General features: G+C 38.2%; 1 protein-coding gene across 1 annotated transcript in view; it reads left to right on the top strand.

Moving 5' to 3' along the window:
* Window positions 1-16897, top strand: part of BBS9 (Bardet-Biedl syndrome 9) — a 540357-nt gene extending 523460 nt beyond the window's left edge. The window contains exons 21-22 of the mRNA XM_049784883.1: window positions 16187-16297; window positions 16485-16897. Coding sequence (XP_049640840.1) covers window positions 16187-16297; window positions 16485-16510 — 137 coding nt within the window. The 3' untranslated portion in view covers window positions 16511-16897. The remainder of the gene's footprint in view (window positions 1-16186; window positions 16298-16484) is intronic.
* Window positions 16898-19097: the final 2200 nt, after the last annotated feature.

The following is a 19097-nucleotide window of genomic DNA, read 5'->3' as shown; positions in this document are numbered from 1 at the left end:
AAGGTCAGTCAAAAGGAAAGATAGATACAGAATGATCTCACTCAAATATGGGCCTACACAGCAAAGAGCAAAAAAGGTCCAAAGGCAACAAAATGGGAGAACTGATTAACACAATTGAGAGAGGGGGCCTTGAAGGAAATAAAGGGCTTTGGAATCCTTGGGAGAGAAAGGAAGTGCACTGGTAATAAGTGCGGTGTTGAAATTGTGTGCATGAGAAATTATTATTTATGGCTTGTAAACCATGGATTCTCAATTTTGAAAATTTGTTTAAAAGCACCTATTCAGCAAAAACCTTTGTAAATTTGTTGGGGCCGGCGAGGTGGCACTAGAGGTAAGGTGTCTGCCTTGCAAGCGCGAGCCAAGGAAGGACCATGGTTCAATCCCCCAGCGTCCCGTATGGTCCCCCCAAGCCAGGGGTAATTTCTGAGCACTTAGCCAGAAGTAACCCCTCAGCATCAAATGGGTGTGGTCCAAAAAAACCAACCAAACAAACAAAAAAAAAGTTTGTAAATGTGTTTCATAAAACAAGTTAGTTTTCTAAAATGACCCTAAATAAAAAAAAGAGAAAAATAGAAACATGCATGCATAAAATAAATTTCAAAAACATAGCGTTACCAATCATGGTGTAGTCTGACGGAAATATTAAGTTCAAGAAGGGGGTGGAATGACCACTTTGAGCTGGTCTATTTTTTGAAAAGGAAAGGTCCAAGGATTGATTGGAGAAATAGCAACCCATTTTCTCCCTAGCCTCTTTTCCTTTTTTGTTTGTTCTCTACCCTTGTGAAGATTTTTATGTATTCTTTACCATAGATCTTCCTAACTACATTCCTTATTCTGTCTTACACTTTTCTAACTGCTCACCTATGCTTATGCCTTAATATTCTGTCATCTATATCTTTTTTTTTTGTTTTGTTTTTTTGTTTTTTTGGTGTCACACCTGGCGGCGCTCAGGGGTTACTCCTGGCTCTGTGCTCAGAAATCGCTCCTGGCAGGCACGGGGGACCATATGTGATGCTGGGATTCGAACCACCATTCGTACTGGATTGGCTGCATGTAAGGCAGATGCACTACCTCTGTGCTATCTCTCTGGCCCCTGTCATCTACATCTGTAATCGACCACGCAAAGTATTTTATACTAAAGTATTTTGATAAATCATTCTTTTTCATTTTATCTTCTGTCTCTGTTTATCTTCTTTTATTTGTTTTGCCAAAACATTTCTAAATACTCTGCTAAATTGCCTTGTGAACATGCGGTAGGATACTTGGCTTTCTGTAGTATGCATTCTCCTTGTTCCAGAAATAAACATTTTAAAAGAAATGATAAAAATAATCAGAAGAGAAGCACTATAAGGAAAACTCCTTTATATGTCTATTGTATGCACATGCTTTTGCTTATCTCAAATTAAGAGGCAGAGAAAGAAATATGCTAAAGAGTCAAGACTATCCTCAATGGCCATAGATAGCAAGAACTTTTAAACTCCTCATAGATACTTTGGTAAGCTCTTCATATTTACGATACTGAAATTTTCTCCTCAAAGTATTCATTCCCCACACTTCACATGAATTATAAACCTTTAAAATGAAATCTGAATGTTAACCTCAAAAAAAAAAACACTCTATCCATAAAGTAAATCTTGATTAAAAGAAAAATTTCACTGGTGTATATTTTGAGGTTTCTGCTGTTTTTAATTCCAAGTGCCAATCCAGGCCGTGTGAGTACAGTATTCTTTGGCTGGCAGTTTAGAGCAGGGTCTGCAATCATCTGTGATTCTGAGTGTCTCCTTGTTTGAATCCTCATGAAAAAGAAGAAGAAAAGATCACACCCTGAATAAGTAGAACATTCACATCCATAAACCCAGTTGATTGCAAAGGTTACTTTTGCAAGAAAATAAACCATCGGGACCTGAAATATACCCAAAAAATAGCTTGCCAACCTTTTCCATTTTTCTGTATCATTGAAAGGAAGTGCTCACTAGGACAGCCAACCCACAAGCAAATTCATCGAGATAGTTATGGAAAAAGAAATGATCTGGGGTAAGCTTCAGTGGTTTCAGAATCAATAGCACCAGAGACGGCTCTGGGATAATAAAGATATCATCTGTGCCTTCAGTACTTCTGATTCGATAGCTACTAAAGAAGGTAGTTGAACAGAAAGTTAATATTCTTTGATTCAACTGAAGTGGTACAAGTGTAAACATTTCATGAAAACTTATAGAAGGCAGAGGAGATAAAATATATTGAGTGTGCTAAGCCAGGAACTAAGGATCCATGCTTTCATCTAGTCCTCATTATTATACAGACCTAGTTTCTTTTGACCTCTGGGATAGCTGATAACTTAACTTAGGCACCATTGCAACATGGACCCAGCCTGCTCCACTGCTACCAGCTCCACTCTCACCTGGGCCTCCTTGTTGTCTGCCTTCTCTTTTAGTGGCCTTTATTTGCACCCCTGTGACCTTTGCTTTTCATAGAGAGAAAGATGAATACCTGGAGACAGTCCTTAAACCCTAAGAATTTATATATATATATATATATATATATATATATATATATATATATATATATATATATATATAACTCTTTAAAAATATTACCTACAGGGAAGAGAAGCAGTGCAGTAGGTAGGGTACTTACCTTGCACACAACCAACCCAAGTTCAATTCCCAGAACCCTATCTGGTCCCCTGAGTACTGCCAGGAGTGACCCTTGAGCTCAGAGCCTGAAGTAAAGGCCTGAACATGGCAGAATGTAAACCCAAAACAAAAACAAACAAGCAAAAAAAATTCCCCTTGAACAATCAGTGGGTCAAAAAGGAAATAAGAAAGGAAATCTGAAGATTACTGGAAACAAGCAAGAAAGAGAACAGGATAAAGCAAAAGTGGTGTGAAGGGGCAAGTTAATCATAACAATGCAAGCATGTAGTGGGAAATAATGAAGGGCACAAATAAAATATTTTTAATCCCCCCATCTAATCATTAGAAAAAAAATGTGAAAATTCTAGTAGATGGGCATCCTATAATATATTGGACCAATACCAAAGCCAGTACTTGGAACAATACTCAAATCCTTTATCAAAAGGGAAAGCTGTCTGAGTCATATCTCAAAGGGTTGGAAAGTGGCATATACTTTGCATGCCAGAGGCCCAGATTTGATCCCCAATATGACAAGCTCCTCTGAGTACTGCTGTATGTTTCCCCAAAATAAGCAAATGCCATACTATCTTGAATGGGACCCTGAAACAGAGAAGGGAGTTTAGGTAAAAACCACAGGAATTAGAAAAGATTGTGGGTTATAGGCTATCAGAAAGTGTCAGTAGTTGTTTACTGACTGTAAAAGCTGTTCTATGTACATGTAAGAATTAATTTAGCTTTGAGAGGCTCTATGAAAATTCTGTTTGTCTAAGACTGTTGCACAGAGAGAAGTTGTCTTTTAAAAAGTTTATAACTGGGGCCGGAGAGATAGTACAGTGGTAGGGCATTTGCTAAGCTACAGATCAGACCTTCCACCTCTTTAAAAGATTTTATGGGCATATCACCTATACTCATCATGTTGATTTGTTGTCTATTTGATGCTTTCTCAATGCAAAACTGAGTCCAGAGCTTAAGAAATTGTTACTATCTCAGCAGTCCCTAGTTTAGTCTTTATGTACGAGATACTATTTTTTGTAATACCTTCACCTCAGGACAGAATCAAATATCAGAGAAGTTACCTTGGGTAGAGCTACATATTAGAACTCAGATTATTGAGTTTATTGAGTTGTGTGGGGTTATGAGGTCATTGTAAAATATGGTCATCTGCTCCGACGCTGTTCTAGGCTTTGGGTGTTATCTTGGTGGCAGAGCTGAAAGCTAAGTCTTTGGCCCAGAGGGTGTCACCTTGTCTGAAACCTAACCCTGTACACCACTTGCATCTTAAAGTATTTTTCTTGTTATTTTTCTTTGTTTATGAGGATAGATCTCAATGAATTTGAAGAGTATAGAAAGAAATAGTGCATGTTCAAGATAGACACAGACTGGAAAAAGCAAAGTTCAAAAAACCAAGAGACAGAGAAAGCAAATGAGATACATGTTCAAAGGAGAAAATGGGCTTCAAGGGCAATCCTTACCCTGTTTTCTTTCTCTATTTCTTTTTCTAAGATCGAAGTTCTGTGCTTTACAATGCTATTAATGATGATTTCTCATGCATAAATTTCCACGCCACACTCATCACCTGTTTTCTTTTTACGAGTTCCAAATTTGTTCTAAGATTCAGCACAGAAATTTATTTTCTTCCTTGATTTCTTTCTTTTTTGGGGGGTTAGGGAAGAGTTAGGGGAGGACATCCCAAACAGTGATCAGAAGGCTTTGGGGCCACTCTCAGAAATAATCGATCTACCACGCCCATCAGTTCGATCTGCATGACCAAGATTCCTCATAATAGCCTGCTCATCTGGCCCTGCAGTGCTGGAGCCGCAGGGCCACACCAAGACATGCTGGAGTCTTTCAGGACTAGTTGTCACATTGCTTTAGGGACCATTATGTCCTATTGATCAAAAAAGTCTGGGCCCGGAGAGATAGCTCAGCGGCATTTGCCTTGCAAGCAGCCGATCCAGGACCGAAGGTGGTCGGTTCGAATCCTGGTGTCCCATATGGCCCCCGTGCCTGCCAGGAGCTATTTCTGAGCAGAGAGCCAGGAGGAACCCCTGAGCACCGCCGGGTGTGGCCCAAAAACCACCAAAAAAACCCAAAAAAAAGTCATATACCTTCTGGCCCTTGTGCTGTCTCTTGACCTAATATTTTTTCAGTGTGCCAGACACACCTCAGTTTCATCTTTATAAAGTAGGGATTCAACAATCTTTTTTTCTAGGTGAGGAAATGACTCATTTAAGTGAAATGATTTGCTCAAGAGGGTTGTTTGGCTTGTTTCAGCCAAGACCTAACTTTAAATTCCCTTTCCTTATCCACCTTTAGTTTAGGAGTTAAGTTTATATTGTTCTTTGAGGGCCAAATGTTGCTATTTTTAAAGGATTCTTCGATCCAGTTGGTAAATAGTCATTAATTAAATCAAAATATGTAACGTTGCTTTTTTGTTTTGGTTTTGGGCCATAACTGAATGCTTACTCCTGGCTCTACACTTGGGAACTACTTCTATTAGGATTGGTAGAATATGTGGGATGTTGGGGATTAAACGCAGTTCAGCCACATTAAGCCCTACCAGCTTGTATTATTGCTCTAGCTCCAAAATGTACAAATTATTATGATATCTCAAAACTCTCCCACTAATTATATTATTGTATCTGGAGGTGATTTCTGTCTGAAGATCCACATGGTCAAGGCACTTTTACCTTTCATACATGGTGATAACCACATTGGTTGCTTGAATTTGGCCATCCTGGGTGTATTTACATTATGGAAAAAGGTTAATTCTGTATTAGAGTTCTGCTCCCTCCTCCCTTCCAGTCTAGCTTGTTACACATTTGCCAGAATACAACTACCAACCTTTCATTCTGACTATCGTCTTCAGGAGTCGATGGTTTGCAGAAGTCGTTTTCTGCCTGACCTACTATCCTAGCATGACCTTTGTAGCAACTTGTCGAGAAGAACTGAGCTGTTTGTTGTTGTTGCTTTTTGTTTGTTTGCTCATTTTTACTGCGGTAAACAGAAAGCTCTTATAAATTTATTTTGTTGATGGATATGTTCTGCTCGGTGAAACGGAAGTTCAGACCTTTTAAAAACAAATTTAGGAAAGCCTGGGATCTCTATAAAGTGGTAGAATTATATTATTCATACAAGTAATATTTTATTTGTTCAGAGATTTAGGTTAGATATATTAGTTAAATGACTCTTTTGTCTTTCATTTTAAAAAGTGTGTTCTTTTCCCTTCACTCTTACCTCTACTCTAACAGTGGTCACACATACTTGGTTGTGGTGTTAGCTGATTTGGTTTGCAGAAGCTCAAACATGATTTGTTGGTGATCCCAAATAGCAGAACCACTGGTATCCATGCTTGGCTATGTGGAATGGGACCAATGGCTGAACTCAGTCTGATTCCTGCAGTATGAATATTCACCTGCTGGGTCTCTAAGAATTAGGTGATTTTTTGACAACGTTAAGGTTGCATTATGGCGTGACCTGCAAACAAACAAACAAACAAAACTCAACTTTTCTTTTGTTTGTTTTTTGGGTCACACCCCACAATGTTCAGGGGTTACTCCTGACTATGCTCAGAAATCGCTCCTGGCAGGCTTGGGGGACCATATGGAAATGCCGGGATTCGAACCACCATCTTTCTGCATGCAAGGCAAATACCCTACCTCCATTCTATCTCTCTGGTCCCAAAACCTAATATTTTTAAGTCAGGTAAACGCACGTGGTCCATGAGCCTGTGTAATGAGTCAGAGGAATGAGCACAAGAGAAAAGAGCCTCAGATGTGTCCTCTTAAACATCACAGGCCCAATTATCAGGATTTAAGTTGTTTTGTTCCAAATGCTTCTGTGCTGACCACAACTCGTGATCTGTGTATTATATTAGTGCCTCCAATTTTATGGTAGCAATCGTGTCATTATCATGGAACTCTGAACATCTGTACTGTGTTCCATAACAAAGCTACCACTGACAAAGCCCCAGTAATAAATGCACCCAGAGTTCCACTTTGGGGTAGCAGATTCCCTCAGCGATGCTCTTTCTCATCAGCTATACACAAATAGAAGGTGGTCTCTAGTAGTGATTGCAACAGGAAAGGGACAGTGGGAGGTTCTAGGATAGGGAAACTATTGTGGGCTCTGCAGTGAAGGGCTGTGGCTAAATAGTAAAGAAAGTATGGGACACAAACTGTAAGGAACCTCTGATTTTTTTTTGGGGGGGAGGGTTTTAGGTCACATCCAGCCGTGCTCAGGGGTGACTCCTGGCCCTATGTTCATAAATCACTCCTGGCAGGCTCACGGGGCCATATGGGATTTAAACCACCATTCTTCTGCATGCAAGGCAAACACCTTACCTTCATGCTATCTCTCTGGTCCCAGGAACCTCTGATTTTATGGCTGTTTGAACTTCAAATCTAAAGGAATTTTCAGGGCTCTTATTTTTACTTTCATCTCACATAGATGTTTACACTAACACGAGTGCTCTGCAGAGTGTGGCCCGGAGATTCATATCCACCTACTGACATTTCTATACTTAATTGAGAGAAGAAATTAAGAAACATATAGCAGTTTAAAAAGTCTTTACAACTGATTGAATCTAATATGATTAGGTAAGAGCTGGTATATTCCTTTTATTTTTCATAGTTATTGCTTTGATTTATTTTAGCAACATTGGATAGGCCATAGCTCTTCTGAGAGGATTTGCTATAGAGCTGGATGGCAGCTCAGAGATTTGTGGTGAAAGCTTTGGCAAACCACATGATCTTTTGGATTACATTTAGTAAACCATTTCAGTAAGGGATTAAAAAGGGTCACGTTTTACAAAAATTCATTAAGCATTATAATTAACAAAGTAATTCATGGTTGTGTTTTTGTACCAATCGGTTCCAAACCAATCAAAAGACTAGTGTCTTTTTTCATCCACCAGATTCTCAGGTTCCCTTTTACCCTACTCCCCATCCTGTCCCCAGGCATATTTTTAAGCTTGGTTGTTGGAGTTTGGGTATCTTTTTTTTTTTTATTTTACCGATTTTTAACCTCCTAAATTCTTTATATATTTTTTATTTAAACACCTTGATTGCATACATTATTGTGTTTGGGTTTCAGTCATGTAAGGAACACCACCCATCACCAGTGCAGCATTCCCATCACCAATGTCCCAAATCTCCCTCCTGCCCACCGAACCCCCACCTTTACTCTAGACAGGCTTTCTATTTCCCCTCATACATTTTCATTATTAAGATAGTTCAAAATGTAGTTGTTTCTCTAACCTAACTCATCCCTGTTTGTGGTGAGCTTCATGGGGTGAGCTGGAACTTCCAGCCCTTCTCTCTTTTGTGTCTGAAAATTATTATTGCAACAATGTCTTTCATTTTTCTTAAAACACATAGATGAGTGAGACCATTCTGCATTACTCTCTCTCTCTGACTTATTTCACTCATCATAATAGATTCCATGTGCATCCATGTATAGGAAAATTTCATGACTTCATCTCTCCTGAGAGCTGCATAATATTCCATTGTGTATAATGTACCACAATTTCTTTAGCCATTCGTCTGTTGAAGGGCATCTTGGTTGTTTCCAGAGTCTTGCTATGGTAAATAGTGTTGCAATGAATATAGGTGTAAGGAAGGGGTTTTTGTATTGTATTTTTGTGTTTCTAGGGTATATTCCTAGCAGTGGTATAGCTGGATTGTATGGGAGCTCGATTTCCTGTTTTTGGAGGAATCTCCATATCGCTTTCCATAAAGGTTGAACTAGGCGGCATTTCCACCAGCAGTGGATAAGAGTTCCTTTCTCTCCACATCCCCACCAGCACTGTTTGTTCTCATTCTTTGTGATGTGTGCCAATCTCTGTGGTGAGGTGGTAGCTCATAGTTGTGTTGATTTGCATCTCCCTGATGATTAGTGATGTGGAACATTTTTTCTTGTGTCTTTAGGCCATTTGTATTTGTTCTTTGTCAAAGTGTCTGTCCATTTCTTCTCCCCATTTTTTGATGGGATTAGATGTTGATTCTTGTAAAGTTCTGTCAGTGCCTTGTATATTTTGGAGGTTAGCCCCTTATCTGATGGGTATTGGGTGAATAGTATCTCACACTCACTGGGTGGCTCTTGTATCCTGGGCGCTATTTCCTTTGAGGTGCAGAAGCTTTTCAGCTTAATATATTCCCACCTCTTAATCTCTACTTTCACTTGCTTGGAGAGTGCAATTTTCTCCTTGAAGATGCCTGTAGTCTCAATGTCCGGGAGTGTTTTGCCTACGTGTTGTTCTATATATCTTATGGTTTCAGGTCTGATATCAAGGTCTTTAATCCATTTGGATTTTACCTTCGTACATGAGGTTAACTGGGGGTCTAAGTTCAATTTTTTCCAAGTGGATAGCCAGTTGTGCCAACACCACTTCTTAAAGTGGCTTTCTTTGCTCTATTTAGGATTTCTTGCTCCTTTATCAAAAGTAGGTGATTGTATGTCTGGGGAACATTCTCTGAGTATTCAAGCCTATTCCACTGATCTGAGGGCCTGTCTTTATTCCAGTACCATGCTGTTTTGATACCTATTGCTTTGTAGTAAAGTTTAAAGTTGGGGAAATTAATTCCTCCCATATTCTTTTTCCCAATGATTGCTTTAGCTATTCTAGGGTGTTTATTGTTCCAAATGAATTTCAAAAGTGCCTGATCCACTTCTTTGAAGAATGTCACGGGTATCTTTAGAAGGATAGCATTACATCTGTATAATGCCTTGGGGATTATTGCCATTTTGATGATGTTAATCCTGCCAATCCATGAGCAGGGTATGTATTTCCATTTCTATGTGTCCTTTTATTTTTTGGAGCAGAGTTTTATAGTTTTCTTTGTATAGGTCCTTCACATTTTAGTCAAGTTGATTGCAAGATATTTGAGATTGTGTGGCACTATTGTGAATGGGGTTGTTTTTTTAATGTCCATTTCTTCCTTATAACTATTGGTGTATAGAAAGGCCATTGATTTTTGTAGCCTGCCACCTTGCTATATGAGTCTATTGTTTCTAGAAGCTTTTTGGTAGAGTCTTTAGGATTTTCTAAGTAGAGTAGTATCATATCATCTGCAAACAGTGAAAGCTTGACTTCTTCCTTTCCTATCTGGATTCCCTTGATATCTTTTTCTTGCCTAATCACTATTGCGAGTACTTCCAGTGCTATGTTGAATAAGAGTGATGAGAGAGGACAGCCTTGTCTTGTACCAGAATTTAGAGGAAAGGCTTTTTGTTTTTCTCCATTGAGGATAATATTTGCCACTGGCTTGTGGTAGATGGCCTTAATTATATTCAGAAAGTTTCCTTTCATTCCCATCTTGCTGAGAGTTTTGATCAAGAATGGGTTTTGGACCTTATCAAAGGCTTTCTCTGCATCTATTGATATGATCATGTGGTTTTTATTTTTCTTGTTGTTGGTGTTGTGTATTATGTTGATAGATTTACGGATGTTAAACCATCCTTGCATTCCTGGGATGAAACCTACTTGATCATAGTGGATGATCTTCTTAATGAGGCATTGAATCCTATTTGCCTGGATTTTGTTGAGGATCTTTGCATCTGCATTCATCAGCGAAATTGGTCTGTAATTTTCTTTTTTCGTAGCATCTCTGTCTGGTTTAGGTATCAAGGTGATGTTGGCTTCATAAAAGCTATTTGGATGTGTTCCCGTTTTTTCGATTTCATGAAAGATTTCTTGCCAGGGATTGATTGTAGTTCCTCTTGGAAAGTTTAAAGGAATTCATTAGTGAATCCATCTGGGCCTGGGCTTTTGTTTTTGGGCAGACATTTGATTACCTTTTTAATTTCCTCAATAGTGATGGGGGTGTTTAGATATGCTGCATCCTCTTTATTCAACCATGCAAGATTATAAGAGTCCAAGTATTTATCCATTTCTTCCAGGTTCTCATTTTTAGTAGCATAGAGTTTCTCAAAGTAGTTTCTGATTACCATTTGAATCTCTGCCATATCAGTAGAGATCTCTCTTTTTTTTTACCTAATAGAGTTATCAAGGTTCTCTCTTTCTCTTTCTTTGTTAGTTTTGCCACTGGTCTATCAGTCTTCTTTATTTTTTCGAAGAACCAACTTCTGCTTTTGTTGATCTTTTGGATTGTTTTTTTGGCTTTTCACTTCGTTGATTTCTGCTCTCAGCTTTGTTATTTCCTTCTGTCTCCCTGTTTTTGGGTCTTTTTGTTGAGCACTTTCTACTTCTATGAGTTGCGTCATTAGGCTATTCATGTAGGCCCCTTCTTCCTCCCTGATGTGTGCTTGCAAAGCTATAAAATATCCTCTCAGTACTGCTTTTGCTGTGTCCCATAAGTTCTGATAGTTTGTGTCTTTATTATTATTTGTTTCCAGGAAAGTTTTTATTTCCTCTTTGATTTTATCTCGGACCCACTGGTTATTCAGTATGAGGCTGTTTAACTTCCAGGTTTTAAAGTTTTTCTTCTGTGTCCATTTGGAATTCAAATATAATTTCAGAGCTTTGTGGTCAGCGAAGGTAGCCTGCAAAATTTCTATCCTCTTGATATTATAGAGGTATATTTTATGTGCCAGCATGTAGTCTATCCTGGAGAATGTCCCATGTACATTGGCGAAAAATGTGTATCCAGGTTCTGGGGATGGAGTGTCCTATATATATATATATATATATATATATATATACTATGCCTATTTCTTCCATTTCTCTTCTCAGGTCTTGTATATTCTTGTTGGGTTTCAGTCTGATTGACCTATCCAGTGTTGACAAAGTGTTGAGGTCCCCCACAATTATTGTTTTGTTATTGACATTATTTTTCAGATTTGTCAACAATTGTATTAAATATTTTGCTGGTTCCTCATTCGGTGCATATATGTTTGGGACAGTGATTTCTTTCTGATGTACATACCCCTTGATTAATACAAAATGTTCAATTTTGTCCCTTACAACTTTCCTGAGTATAAAGTTTGCATCATCTGTTATTAGTATGGCCACTCCAGCTTTTTTATGGGTGTTGTTTGCTTGGATAATTTTCCTCCAGCCTTTTATTTTGAGTTTCTTGTAGGCAACAGAAGGTTGGATTGAGTTTTTGTTCCATTTACCCACTCGTAACTGGTGCATTTAGTCCATTGACATTGAGAGAAAGAATTGTCCTGGGATTTGATGCCATCTTTATATCGAAATTTGGTGTGCTTTTTGGTCAGTCTTGTCTTAAAGTAGGTTTTTCAGTTTTTCTCTTAAGACTGGTTTTGAGTCTCTAAAGTTTCTGAGCTGTTGTTTGTCTGTGAAACTATGTATTCTTCCGTCAAACCTGAAAGTTAGTTTTTCTGGGTACAGTATTCTAGGTGAAGCATGTATTTCATTGAGTTTTGTCACTATGTCCCACCACTTTTTTCTGGCCTTGAGTGTTTCTGGTGACAGGTCTCCTATAAATCTCAAGGATGTTCCCTTGAATGTAATTTCCCTTTTTGATCTTGCTGCTTTCAGAATTCTGTCTCTTATCTGTGGGATTCGTCATTGTGACTAGGATGTGTCTCGAGGTATTTTTTGAGATCTCTTTTGGTTTTTACTCTTCGGGCGTGCAGGATTTGTTCACATATCTTCTTTAGCTTTGGAAGTTTTTCTTTAATATTGTTCTTGACCGTTGATTCTTCCTGGAAATTTTCTTCCTCGATCTCTGGGACTCCAATGATTCTTAAGTTGTTTCTGTTGAGCTTATCATAGACTTCTATTTTCATCTGTTCACATTCTTTGACTAATTTTTCAATTGTCTGTTCATTTGCTTTAAGTTTTTTTTTCCATCCCCCCACCCCCCCCCCCCCCCGCTCTGTGGAATTGTTATTTATCTCATGTTCCACAACACCAATTCTATTCTCAGCTTCTTTTACCCTGTTGGAGAGCTTATCCATTTTGTCATTCAATTCGTTTTTCAGGCCTGTTATTTGACCTGTTATTTCCCTTTGGAGTTTTGTGATTTCTCTCTTCAAAATTTCTTCATTCTTATTAGTGTTCTGTTCAACTCGATCCATGGTTTCTTTGAGTTCTTTGAGCATCTTCCTTATTGCTAATCTAAACTCCCTATCTGAGAGATTGATTAGTTGGTTAGCCGTTTTCTGGTCATCAGAATTGTCATCTTCATTCTCTATATCTGATGCTGGCCTGTGTTGTTTCCCCATTGTCACACTTGTATTGTGGGTTTTTCTACATGTTGTGGTGGTATTCATTGGCTAAAAGATGTGCGCAGCCACGCTCCTCTGGCTCCACCCTTTCTTGGTGGGTCGACTTGCCTCCAAGGAAGGGGAGCCCTCTGTGGATGAAGCCTCCCACAGGGTCAAATCTTAGGCCCGAGCACACAGCAGAGAAGACAGTCTGGGGAGTGATTTGGGCTTCAGTGATCCAGCTCAGTTCTTAGTGTGATTTTTTTCTTCTTGTTTCAGTGGCATTCTTTCATTAGAAAGAGCGCCAGGCCGCATAGCGACTTGGAGTGGCCATGCTCTTCTGGAGCCTCTGGTAGAGCGAATTTTCTGGGCCTTTTTCGGCTGACTCCCAAGAGGTTCAGGAGACAGGACAGGAGACAAACACACAGGCAGTACTCACAGTTTGTCACAGTCGGGCCTAACTGCGGAGTTTGGGTACCTTGTTTTTCTGTTTTGTTGATGCTGTGATTTGAATATTTAGTATGTCATTTCTTTATACCACGTATGTACTTGGATCCACTTTTTTTTTGGGGGGGTGGGCAGGGAGCAAGCCTGGTTTTGCTCAGAAGTTGCTTCTGGCTCAGCACTCAGGAATCACTCCTGGCAATATTTTGGAGGACCATATGGGATACTGCAGGTTGACCTCAGATCAGCCCCATACAAGAGAAGCATCCTCTTTCTTGTACTATTGCACCAGTCTCAGTTCTTGAATCTCCTTGACCCCTGCTTTCCATCTATCACTTCTTTCTTTCTCAATTAGGAAGATCATAGGAAGTTCGGTATTAGTTTCCAATACTCAGTTGTCCCCGTCCCCATGTCCTAGCACTATGCTCTAAGGTACCACTGCTACTCACTGTCCCTTGGAGTGTTGCTTGCTATACCACCAGCAAGAAAAGTGTCACACATACAATTCTATCTTTGGGAACTCAGGTACTGGCAAACCAACACTACAAAGGAAGGCATTTTCATACTATTTTATTTGTACCAATCACAAATTGCTCCGACATGTAACACAAAATGCCCCCATTCAAATTTGGAGGTGAGGGAAGAGGGAGAGGAGAGGGCCAGTGGAAGAAAAAGGAGCAAATCCTTAGTAGGCCCATAGTGCAATACTTTTTAAGCATAAGGTCCACAATGCATAGGCATGTGAGCACACTGTAGATCCACAAAACTGTGCTTTCCAACTCAGGAGGTCCCATTCAGCTTTTCTTGGTCCATTGGCTCATGAGTGTCACACACAAGATCTGTGTTCAGCTGATTTTTGTTTGTTTCCCCACATACACACACACACACACACACACACACACACACACACACACACACTGTATGTTTAGCAAGTTTCCAGCTGATAGTTCTAGTGAAACAATAATCTCACTTATAAGACAGCAAGACCAAAGAGGCGTCTAACTTTTTAGGCTTCTAATGCCCTTTAGTTGTATTTAATTTGCTGTTTTCTCTTAGAAAGACCTTGTAGGCATGGGAAACAACCTTCCTGATGTGGGCCTCTATAAACACATCACCCCAGATCACCTTCAGTGTGATTTTAAGTCACTGTGTCAGTGGGACCCCATATTTCCTACAGTTAACATAACTTCAAAAGTCTAACTTGAAAGTGTGCCTTTTAGAATGAGTATAAATGTATATATAAATATATAGTCATTGCAAAAAATATATAATAAATTGTATATAATTATATAATATGACTTATATAATATAGTTATAAAATTATATAATTTTGTAATTATATAATTTATATTTTTAATTTTATATATTATTTTTTTGCAAAGAAAAAGAGCCTGAGATAATTATGGTGACTTATCTGGAAAATTTAGGGATTAATTAATGAAGAAGGGAAGAATAAAGGAAAAAGGTGGAGTCATGTCTTAAAGTATCAAAGCAAGTGGCTGAGAATAGTCATTCAGAATCCACTAAGGAAAAGTGGAGGGTGTGGGGAGGTACAGCTCAGTCCATATTGTCCCCTTCTCCCATTTCCCATGGATTAGGCTCTAGATCTCTCCTCCTGTTGTTGCTTCCAAGCTGAAAGTAGCAGATAATCTGGTTATATGGTCTGGCTTTATGGAGGCATCAAAGTAAAGAGGATATGAAGGACTTTATAGATCACAAAGGCTTCAATAAAAATAAAATTGGAGCGGTGGTGCAGCAGTAGGACATTTGCCTTGCACGCAGCTGACCTAGGATGAACTGAGGTTCAATTCCCCCCGACGACCCATATGGTCCCCCAAGCCAGGAGTGATTTCTCAGCACATAGCTGGGAGTAGCCCCTGAGTGTCACCAGTTGTGGCCCAAAAATAAAAATTAAAAAAAAAAAAAAAAAAAGGAAAGAAAGAGAATATTTTTAGGGCAAGTGACTCATCAGCTCGGCAGTGGGGATGAAAGATTTTGTTCCCTCTGAATTTAGGACAGGTCAATGACATTTGTGGCAAGAAAAGAGAAAATGACCCAAGTAGTCAATAAGCTGTAACTGATGACTCTTCTGGAGCTCATAAGATTTCCAAGTAGGAAATACTATTACAAGCTTCCTCTTTCTGTCTAAGGCCAATGCTGAGTCAAATGGCATCAGAACTTCCACTAATGAAGCAATGGAAACCCCTCCTCTTCCAGCAGCATGGCAGCCCCTACTAGCTCATCTTTGCACTCTTCCTTGCTCTGGAAATTTCCATATGTGGAAAGGAGAGGCATGATTGACCACATCCTGTATGGCCTCAGGAGTGACTCCTGAGTAGTCAAGAGCAATTGCCAGGTGTGGCTTCAAAACAAAACACAGAAGCAAAGAAAGAAGCTCCTAGTGGGTGCTCATTCTCAAGGACTTTGGAATTAAGTTGGAATTAAAAACCTCCCAATGCAATTTATAGCTTTGCTGTTCAATTTGGAAGTGTGTGGAATTGCTAGATAAAGCATTGAGATGCAAAAACAGAATCCAATTTCAGAGAAATGCCATCATAGTCAGTGTCTCAGAGAACCAGCAAGCTTTCCCCTTTGCTCAACAAGGAAAATGTGTCTGTGTCCTTTTAAATTTCTGGTGCTTTGGTTTTAAAGAGAATTTCTGTAAGGTTCCCTTATATTCATTATAACCCACATATGTGCTATAATAGACTTTAGAAAGGATAAAATTAAGGACGATTTTACCATTGCTGCTCTTGCTAAGAGATCATGGCTACGGTATGTCTTTATGCAATAATTCGTTCCCAGTATTTTCACTACAGAGAGACATTTGAGATTACTCCCTTGGTCTGTTCCTGAAGATTGTCATCACATCATTTATTACTCTGTGGTTAGTTTATACCTAAGTGGTGGTTATCTTGTGGAGAGGCAAATTTTTCGACATACTCCTTAAAATATTGACTTTATTTTTCAACTAGGTGGCTGTACTACGATCCCAGAATCAGAGCTAGAGGAAAGAGCAGTAGAACAAGACGCTTCTGAGCTGTTTACCAACCACAAACACCTCATCACAGATATGTCTCCACCTGGTAAGAGACTGGGTGGTCTTCACAAATGCCATGTGAGAAACAGTGACCCCTCTGGACAGTCTTTGTCTTACCAGAGTAAAGTAACTTCTTTATCCTTCCCTATAGCATTTTTATGCTTCTGAAATGGATCATTTGTGTATTCTTTTCACTACCGAGAACTTGATTGTCTCTTTTTTTTTTTTTTCAGAAGTTTCACCCCTCCAAGGAGAATAGAGTTGAAGTAGATTTTTCTGATCAAAAAAGAAGAGGACGGTCCCAGTGCTGATCCTGTGTGAAAATCATGCCAAGTCCATTCATTCTACCTGGAAATGACACAGTACAGAGAGGGGGATCTGGATCTTTCACTTTGCAAAGAGGGATTGTACAACAAGGAAAGGCGGTTTCAACTTGTTTTACCAGGAAAGGATATTGCTGCTTTTTCAGTCATCGTATAATTGCAGCCACAGGATGGATAAATAGTGAGATGTCATCATTTTGGAACAGACTTTATCATCAAAAACGTAGATTCAAAATTATTTGATATCCCATTTTTTTCTCCACAGAATTCTTATAGAGTAAATGTATCCAGTTTAATAAAGCATCTCATTGTTAAACAAATAATATATTGGATTTGACTTAAATCAATATATTTAATCAAATAGATTTAAATTTGATTTAAATTTAGGTAACTTCTTCACATTTCTTAAATTAGTTAAAAAATTTGCTGCTGCATAAAACTCAAGTGTGATTTTTAATATATAATTTATATAAATATGAATTATATACAGTTCCACATATATGAAATTTAGAACTTTTATATGATTTATTCCATTAGGCAAAAAGAAGTGAGTAGTTTTTCTAGTAAGGTGTGAAAATTTTAAATAAATAAATAAATAAGTAAGTAAATTAGTACCTCAGCACTCTCACTACCCCAGTGAATGACAACTTCCAATAATCTTTTTGTGTTTTTTTCTAACTGCTTCTGACTAGTTGATAGCCTGCATTTCAGTGTCTATGAGTGTCTTTTATACCAAAAGGCAAAGAATCCAACTGAAGAATATGAGCAAATCTTCAGCTGTTAAATAAACACACTTTAGGCACTGAGTGGACAGCCCTTATCCATAGTGTCATCATTTAGGTTTCATCCTGTTCAGAGAAATTGAGTGTGCCATATGCCAAGAAATTGGTGAAGGGAAGATTTATGGCAAAGGACCCAGATTAGTGGATTTCACTCTTAAATGCGTATTAGTATCTTCTAATTTTTTTCCTTTTGCTGATTTGTATTTATAGAGTATTCTGGAATGATTAGGTATTGTAGAAATAATTCAGGACTTAATACAGGACTTGCTGATCCAGACTTAATCCCCAGCACTGAATATGATCCTTGGAGCACCTTTAGGAGGACCCCCAAAGCACAAAGTCAGGAGTAAACCCTGACCAGAGCACCTCCAGGTATGGCCCAACTGCCCCAACCAAAAGAAAATAAGATGATGCATCCCACCTTTGCATATCAAGGTATCAGTGACTGGTACATACCAAGTAGCAATGTATCTTTATTGTTTGTCATTTAGTTATCAATACATATTTTTAGAGAGTAGTCTACTTGGAAATTGTATTCTGATAATTCTGGTCAATCTATAGCATTATCATAATATAGTCACAATGCAATATGAACATAAATTTTTTACAACTTAAGATTTTTATTTTATCTTTTCATCTTTAATGCAAAAAAACCCAGATTATATCTATTCAAATGAAAAACACTATGTTCTGAAAGGACAATTGAAGACTATTCTGACTGTATCAAACTGCCCTGTCTAGCTTTTTTTTTTTTTAATTTGGGGCAACATCCAATGGTACTTAGGGCTTATTCTTGGCTCTGCACTCTGGCAGGGCTTTGGGGACAATTGGTGGTGCCAGGGATCAAATCCAAGATGACCCTGTAGAAGGCAATAAAAGGCTATTGCTCTGGCCCTTCTAGCTTCTTGTGCCTCCAGCATTCAATGATCTTGTGTGATTTCACTATTTTAGCAGCTAACCATGTGGTTATATGTGTTAAGAGTTTTGTTAATTTGGTCTTAAATAGGTTTCATATCTATAATCCAGCACAACTGCCATGGCCTAATCAGTGAGGTACCTGTTAGATGAACACATCTCTGATGTCTCATCTCTGAGCCTGTTCTGTATTGTTGACAGGTGTGGGGAATGTTTAAAAGACCCTAAAGTTGTTTTTATCCTTTCATTTTTTTAAATATAAATCACTTTATTTAAAGATCATAGCAACATAGTTTATCATAATTCATTTGTTTCCAGGTAAATGGGAGAAAAAGTATTTAAAAATTATTTTAAAGTATTTAAAAACATATAAAAGATATATCTTATATATAAGATATAAAAGATATAAAAAGAATACAGGAAAAAATATAATAAGATATAAAAAGAGTAAAGGAATAAAAATATAATGATAAGATATAAAAAGAATAATGGAATAAAGAACAAAGAGTTTAGAAACAAGAAAATTTGTGAAAATTCTTGCATTTACAATGAGGTCATTAAGTCCTTGTATGAAAATTTAGTAAATTCTTATTGCTAGTTGATCATGCTGTTAAATTTTTTTGTTTCTGAACATTAGGTGGCTTTAGACACATGTTGGTGTTTAAATTGACACATGTCCCTATGGGAATGACAATATTAAATATTTCATGAAACACAGTTGCCATGTCTGCTCCCAGCTAGCCATAGACTCACTCTGTTCTCAAAAGAGATGTAAACCAAGACATGGAAAATTCAAACAAGTGGAGAAGGAATTTGGAGTACATAT

Source organism: Suncus etruscus, chromosome 12 (genome assembly GCF_024139225.1).
Source record: "Suncus etruscus isolate mSunEtr1 chromosome 12, mSunEtr1.pri.cur, whole genome shotgun sequence".
NCBI lineage: Eukaryota > Metazoa > Chordata > Mammalia > Eulipotyphla > Soricidae > Suncus > Suncus etruscus.
The sequence above is the reverse complement of the archived record's forward strand: the minus strand, read 5'-3'. Positions and strand labels throughout refer to the sequence as shown.